Raw genomic sequence first — 8,019 nt, forward strand, 5'->3', positions numbered from 1 at the left:
TACATTGAATATTCAAACTGATAGACCTCAGAATGCATTTATTGCTATGAATAAATATCAGAAACGCAGAGAATTTTGGTGTTTTATGTACAATGATAAATATCTATTATTATTTAATCAACTAACCCTCAAAATTAAGGATCGTTAATCTGATATTTAACTAAGATACTTAAGAATTATTTGACCGCTCTAAACACTTTACTTGGAGAACACATAACATCAAGTGACATCAGTTTCATTTCATGAAGCCGCAATGTGGAGAGTGCAGTTGCACTAATCTCAGTTACATTATGACAAAGTATGAAAAACGCAAGATGCAATTTATCAACGTTGTAAACATCACTATAAACGTCCAATCAGAACAAAGTATTAAACATGTAGCATGATTCACTTAATTCATTTAAAACCAGATGCAACATTTTAATATCACATATCTCAACCATGTACATCCATTCAGAACAAAGTATTAAACATGTAGCATACTTCACTTTATTCATTTAAAACCAAGTGCAACCTTTTAATAGCACATACGTCCAACCAGAACAAAGTATTATACATATAACATGCTTCACTTGATTCATTTAAAACCAGATGCGGCATTTTAAAACCATATATCTCAACCATATTCGTCCAACCAGAACAAAGTATTATACATATAACATGCTTCACTTGATTCATTTAAAACCAGATGCGGCATTTTAATACCACATATCTCAACCATGTACATCCATTCAGAACAAAGCATTAAACATAACATGTTTTAATTGTTACTTTTAAAAAAAGGGCCAACATTTTAATACGACATATTTCAAATTATTACCTTTTATTCATAGCAGTTGGAAATCACGCATCATAAGAAAATATTTATTGATCCGATTTTGCCCAAATTATTGGAGTTTAATCGCGATTTATATGCTTCTTTGACAAAAAATAATTTATAAAGGCAGCGTCTTAACATATGATTTTTATTACTCTTTGCAAAATACAAAACAGAATTTATCCTAAAGTAGCATTGCGTATCTTGTATAGATCGCCGAGTTATCGATACTTTCAGATTCTCTTAAGAACCCAGTGACACAGCGGTTTGTCTGCGGACTTACAACACTAGAAACCGGGTTTCGATACCCGTGGTGGGCAGAGCACAGATCGCCCATTGTGCTTAACTACAAACTCTTAAGATATCCTACATAACACTGAAGACACCAAACAAACTAGTTTCACAAGCTTTTGCACCTTCCTTGCTAGACTTTTAGCTAATGAGTTTGTGAATAAAACTACGTCGTTGAAGGTCAGCACGTGTCTATTACTTTTTCACGAACATGACAAAGTTCCCGACAAGCTCTGCAGCGTTACTTTTACGGAATCGATAGCGCTTAATATTTGTCTCGAGACATCTAAATGGTAGATGAAACATTCTCATTTTTCTAAGCATTAGCATTATGTTGCCTAAATTAGAAGATCAGAAATTGTAAAAGAAATAAAAAAAAAGCTTTGACTATAGACAAGTAAGATTTTTCTTAATTTCTTCTCTGTTTTTTTTTAACTTCTCTACAGTTTCATTCTGGCACTTGTACCGTCTTTTCCCCTATGTCACAAATTGGGTTCGTCCTCTTCTTTTGCGCACTCTCTGTGCAGATTGAACAATTCCCTGTGATCTGCACTCCCAGCATCAGTAAGTAGTTGAGCCGTGTGAAGGGCCCGATGCGTGGTCATAAAGTTGCAGATTGGCTCAATTTTGATTTGGGTGGCTTAACAAAGTATGTAATTCACGTGTATCCGCTGGTGGTAGATGTTAGATAAATTGATTTTCGTGGCCATGATTACATCAAGATAGTTTATTTCCTATTAACTGAAAAGTTCGTGATTTTCACTTCGATAAACAGTGCTACTTTCACTTAACAAAATTTATTTTTAGTTATGCAATGATCAAAGTTGAATGCTTCGGATTATATTATTGAGCATTTCTCAAAATCATTAAGATCTGAATTGTAGAGAAAAATGCCAAGTTCAAATCCAATAACATGTTAAATTTTATTAGTTTAAATTAAATATCGTACTTTTCCTTCCCGCAAAGAAAAAGATAACCCGTTTTGTGGGACAAAAAATATTTCCGAAATTGTAAAGGTTTTTCACTAATGAGTAAAGTTTGATTTCACCTAGTCGGCTACAAAGGGTTGTCAGCTAACATTAAATACAAGGAACTCGAAGTGTTAAGACTAAACATCTCAAAGGATACACGTGTAAGATATGGTGACTATAAACAGCACTGTTTTGCTGATAATATTGACTGTGTTCCAACGTCTACAAGGTGAGCCCCACCAGGGCGTCACACGTGCGGTACAAACAAAATATGGTTTCGTAAGAGGTATTATTCGAACCCTTTCAAATCGTCAACTTCAGCCTGTAAATGTCTTTCTGGGAGTTCCTTTCGCTAGTCCACCAATAGGATCATTACGTTTCATGCCTCCTGTGACCCTCACTAGATGGAAAGGTATCCGAAAGACTAATAAACTAGCCCCTGTTTGCCCGCAAATATTCCCAGATGTCCAGAATGCAACTGAAGCTTTGCAAAGAATGCCTGCTGGAAGACTAGCATATCTTCGAAGACTTTCTCCATACCTGCAGAACTATAGCGAAGACTGTCTTTATTTGAATATCTATGCTCCAGCAAAAAGTAAGCAGTCAAATGGTTTTCGAACAGACAAATTTGTACTTCAACTAACCTTTATGTCTATGCTCAGGGAAAGATTAGACATATTTTAGAGTTTAAGTTTAACTTGTGAGAACGATGGCTCAATATTATATATAACGTTTTTTTTTCTTCACGTGCCACTATACCTTTTCTTATGCCTTAAGAAAACCATTTATATTGATATTTTGCAACTTAAAAAAATAATTGCTAATTTATTTCCTACTTGCTCCAGTAAATATAATTTCATCATATCTTTTAAAATGTATTGCCATTTGGTATTCGTCTATCATAGGAGAAATCGGAAAGTAATGAATAACACTCGTGAAAATGATAAGATCATGGTTATTGATTTCACATTAGCATCGAAAACATGTATACTCTACTAATTTAAATGCATCCTACAAACATCGATGCTACGTAGGGTTTACATCTATTGATGTTGAAACATAGTTATGCAGAAGGTATGTAAAATAAATTGATGTCTACATAGATGGATATTGTTTTATATTTTCACAAATATGCCAATTTTTTTATTTGTGTTCAATATTTCAACATAAAAAGAACCTTATACGACACATAGGTTTAATGACCAGATGAGAATCCCTGAAGTACAGGCATAGTCAACCCTAATCTAGAAACATAGACCAGAGAGTGATTCAACCAGTCAGCAACATTCACCCCTTATTTTGTTATTTCTTTAACCGAATAGCAGGATTGACTCTTATAGTTACAAGCCCCCAACCCACTCGGAGGTGAAATTACGTTTTCAGCAGTATATCGCAGCTCGATTCTTGGACCTTCCCATCTTTAATACAGCACTAGGTTACGCCAAACTCTTCCTCTAAGTTTAATGCACACACTTTCTCATAATCTTTTAATAATAAGTTCAATCTTCATGTGTGATAAAGATCATGAAACTAGAAATAAGTAAACCTTATTTTTCTTACTTAGTGTTAGTAGCATCTGAGACAGGTTAAAAGTATATTTATTTTACTTGTTATGCACAGGCGTATCACATAAATTTTAAGTTACCTTAAGTTACAGCTTATTGTCAATATATAGACAAAAGGTAAGTTATTCATTCTCATTTCACCGTCATAGTTTCAAACCATGTGTAACATATCCTCAACCCCGCCGTAATCGACGAGCACGTACGTATTGGCCTGTAACATATTTTTATCTTCATTTCAGCTAAATGTCGACCTAACGTATTCATCACACTATGATATTCGAATACATAACTCAGTTCAGTCTTGCTATATTTCATCGTCCACTTTTTAAAATAGGTTTAACTTCAATATAGTTTCGTAGAATTTCTCCATTGAAGGCCTAACCTCATACTGATGTCAATACGAACTTGTAACATTATTTCTTTTTTTTATAAAAGTACTCACGTCAGTATATTTTTGTAAGGTTTTTTTTCTTTTCTTCTTAAGCGGATATTCATTCATCTTAAGCAGTATTGCAGTGTGTTGATATGATCCTTATCGGGATCAACTCAATAAGTTTTTTATATATTTCTCTAGTCTATGGCCCATAATCAATCATGCAATAACTTGAAAAAACGTTTTTCAACACTTTTTTAATTCATACTTAATAGTCCATCCATCTCAAACAGTTTGAAACATTTCCATAAACACAGGTTAACATAACGTGTAGGAAAGTACAACTATCAACGTGCATTTTATGATTTGTTTTTGAAATTGATGATTTGTTGATTGTATTGCTATTAATGATTTTTTTGTCGCGGGAACTCTACTCGCAAACTGCAGATGATGGGGTGTGTTACAACGTGACGGTCAATCCATCTATTCGTTGATAGAGAGTAGCCCAAGAGTTGGCGGTGAGTGCTGCCACCTGGGTGTTTTCCCTCTGGTTAGAACCTCAAAATTAGAGACGGCGATGGATAGCTTTGCTGTAAACAAACAAACAAGACATAACTCATAAAGTGACAGGCAATCCAACTATTCGTTAATAGAGTTGGTTTGATTTGTTACAAATTTCGCGCAAAGCTACACGAGGGCTATCTGCACTAGATGTCCCTAATTTAGCAGTGTAAGACTAGAGGGTCATCACCACCCACCGTCAACTCTTGGGCTACTATTTTACCAACGAATAGTTGGATTGACCGTCACATTATAACGCCCCCACGACTGAAAGGGCGAGAATGTTTGGTGTGACGGGGATTCAAACCCGCGACCCGCAGATTACGAGTCGAGTGCCCTAACCACCTGGCCATTGCATTATAGAAACCTGATGTACACAGAAATTGTTCAAAAGGAATCTTTCATACACGTTTTGCAAAACAATTCTGAATCACTTGTCTTATCCTTAAGGATTATAAGGTAGTTTTATTCATTATTAAACATATTAATACAACGCACAAGTTCTTAATGGTTTTCTTTTCTTTTACTTTTTTCTACTTCTTAAGAAGCAAAATGCTATCAACGTTTACAGCAAAAAACAACTGCGTGCCAAAATCTAAAAAAATAATTGGTATACTTTAGGGAACGTTTTCTTTTCCGATGTTTTTCAGTCACGTAAACATAAAGATTATTGAAACAGACTTGTATGTAAGAAGAACTGCAGTTTGTGAAAGAAAAACTTCAATCCAGCGATCGGTTGCTTGAAAGGTTTCTGAAATTTTGTTTCGTGTGAAGCATTTATATATATATATTTATATAGTGAATCGAGCATAATGTTGCATTTTTAAAGCAAAAAAAGGCTTAAAATTGCTGTAAGAGGAAAAGATTTATGACATGGTCAAACGAACTTTATCGTGCCCTGACAAACATCGTTTGGACTGACCACGTATTTTTTGTACCTGATTGCAATAGTTTCCACTTTTTTCATATTTTCAGCTTTTATCACGCTATAGCTTATTTGCTTATGGAAATATAAATATATAATTCACTTAGAATTTTTTATGTATCAATTCATTAATGTTCTCTAAATAAATCTTATTAACAGTCTCCCGATGAGTCAGCGGTAAGTTTACAGGCATACAATGCTAAAATCTGGGGTTTGATTCCCGGCGACAGGCGGAGTACACATATTCCATTGTGATACATATATTAGAAAAATCTTAACATTTAAAATGTTGGCCATATTTTGTTATTCATAAGTGGAATTTCACTGTTAAATATGTAGATTACATTTCTGTATCAGTATCAAAGATTTTCTCAGTTTAGGAGGTTTTATTGCATCGAGATATTAGGTCATTGACATATTATGAAACTGTTTGTCAATTAGCTACCCTTTCCCTGCAATGTTGAGATTTTGTAAGAATGTTCACACGTTAGACAAGTAAACGGAGTTGACCGGATTCATAAAATGCTTCAAAAACTTGCAGCATCTTAGTGCTTTTTACCTTAGAGAAATGTTCATAAAGTAAAACTGTTAAACAGTATAGGTCTAAAGGAAACAATGTTTAGAAAAAAGGATATACTAAGTTTTCTATGGAAACGTTTAGGTCAGCAATGAATTCCAAAACAACGCGTTAGTCTAAACAGGACCAAAGCCTTCATCTGCAAAATAAAGGTCGTGATTACGAAAGACCCACACAATATTGCAATGAAGTTGTGTACCTCTATATATCTCGTTAGTAAAATTATAAATAAGTGTTAGAAATTGACGAAGACTCACAACCTAGAATTTTGCAAACTTACAACCACATCTGAAAATCAATGTCTGTTTTCATGAGAAAGATGGCTGAAGAGGTTGGATTCATAAGAATCCTGTTCTATCACATGTCTCTTAAGTTCCCCGACTCAACTCAAATGGACTTTTGTGTCTTTGATCAGCTTAAGGTGTGATGTGAATTTCTAGTCCTAAGACGTTAGTTAGTTTATGGAAAGCTACACAAAAGGAGATGGATGTTCTCTAAAGAAGCCTGATATTATGGAAACGTTGCTCCTGGGCTATTGTTGAGATATAAGAGAAGCAGATAGGGTATTGAAGCTGGAAAAAAATACTGTCTTCGGCACACGTATGTCGAACTTGATCATAGTTTCCAAAGAGTATAAATGACTTTCTGTAGCTCCCAGTATTTCTTTGGAACATACTGAGATTGGACTCTTTGATGTTCTGTTTGTTTTCAAAGAAGAAAATTTCTTTATGAATGATTCATATTGTTTAAGATACTCGGTTTGATTTATATCATTAAATATTACTAGAAAAAAAAACGACTCACATCTATGATTTTTTTTTACTGATGGCTACATCTGCTATTACAATAGTTTTTGTTCCAGATACTGCGATATAACAATCTCTGTTGCCTTACACTGTAAGCCTTTAAGAAAAGAAATTTCGTATCAGCTCTCATCATTGAAATGTTCTTTCTGTTGTATCGAAGTCTGCAGATTATTTTTTGTTTGATTCATTTCTTTTTTTAGAAAACTCTTCTTTCTACATTTTGAAAACCACATACAGTGAAAATCTATATCAACAGTAAAAGTATTTTCATCTATTGTTTCAGAGATATGTAAATTTCTGGGTATAAATTTTAGTGGTGTTTTCTGACCTATGAATTCCTTCAAAAATCAATAACTACTCCTCCTTAAAACTTAATAACAGAGAACATTTTTACTCTAGAGTTAATTACGTTTATTGAGTTATCCTCTTGCTGTATTTTATTGAAACTTTTTACTTTCCATAAACTACTTTTTACGATGTATGTGTACTCATATACAAATAATATATTATCATCTTTTTTCATAACATACAGTACGATGAGAGATGTTTATTGACATGGCAAAACATTTGAACAACAATTTTAACTACACCATAAAACTCATAACATTTCACTGAAAATCTCCAAAGTAAAGAGCGCGAATGTTGTTGTTGTTTATTTGGTGGTAACGGAGCGCTAACCACGAAACGTCGGATCCACAGTCCGACACGTCAACCGAGCTCAGCCCGAAACAATAAGGAATATAGGTGTAAAATGCAAATGTTGAAGCACAGCTACAATATTTGAAGCACTTATGAAAACAATAAATCAAATGGGTATAAAATGCAAATGTTTTAGAATCGTTCTACTCTATTACACAAACATGAACTGCACCAGAGTACGGCCACAGATTGATAGCTTACACCATGTGTGCTGTTATCCATCTAATCAGACAGTGTTTCACTAGCACGATGCCTAGAAAAGTACAGGCAACCATATTATTCCCAGGAGTAGCGTTTTGAATACGACTCCCAGGAGGGTCACAATGACAAATCTGTAAAAATCATTTTTTTAGTGTTTATAATCAGTCTATGTGGCAGACTGAGTCAAACTTTTATGTTTCAATAGAATCTATGTTGAAACACTGAAGACAGTA

At 34.1% G+C, this 8,019-nt stretch overlaps 1 protein-coding gene across 2 annotated transcripts in view; it reads left to right on the forward strand.

Annotated features, from left to right (window-relative positions):
• The first annotated feature begins 1,698 nt into the window (after nucleotides 1–1,698).
• The window catches only part of LOC106466499 (neuroligin-4, X-linked-like), a 79,566-nt gene continuing 73,245 nt past the window's right edge, over nucleotides 1,699–8,019 (forward strand). For both annotated transcript variants that reach the window (XM_013926793.2, XM_022395053.1), the window contains exon 1: nucleotides 1,699–2,674. In XM_013926793.2, coding sequence (XP_013782247.2) covers nucleotides 2,248–2,674 — 427 coding nt within the window. In that variant the 5' untranslated portion in view covers nucleotides 1,699–2,247. The remainder of the gene's footprint in view (nucleotides 2,675–8,019) is intronic.

This window comes from Limulus polyphemus, unplaced genomic scaffold (genome assembly GCF_000517525.1).
Source record: "Limulus polyphemus unplaced genomic scaffold, Limulus_polyphemus-2.1.2 Scaffold74, whole genome shotgun sequence".
Classification (NCBI taxonomy): Eukaryota; Metazoa; Arthropoda; class Merostomata; order Xiphosura; family Limulidae; genus Limulus; species Limulus polyphemus.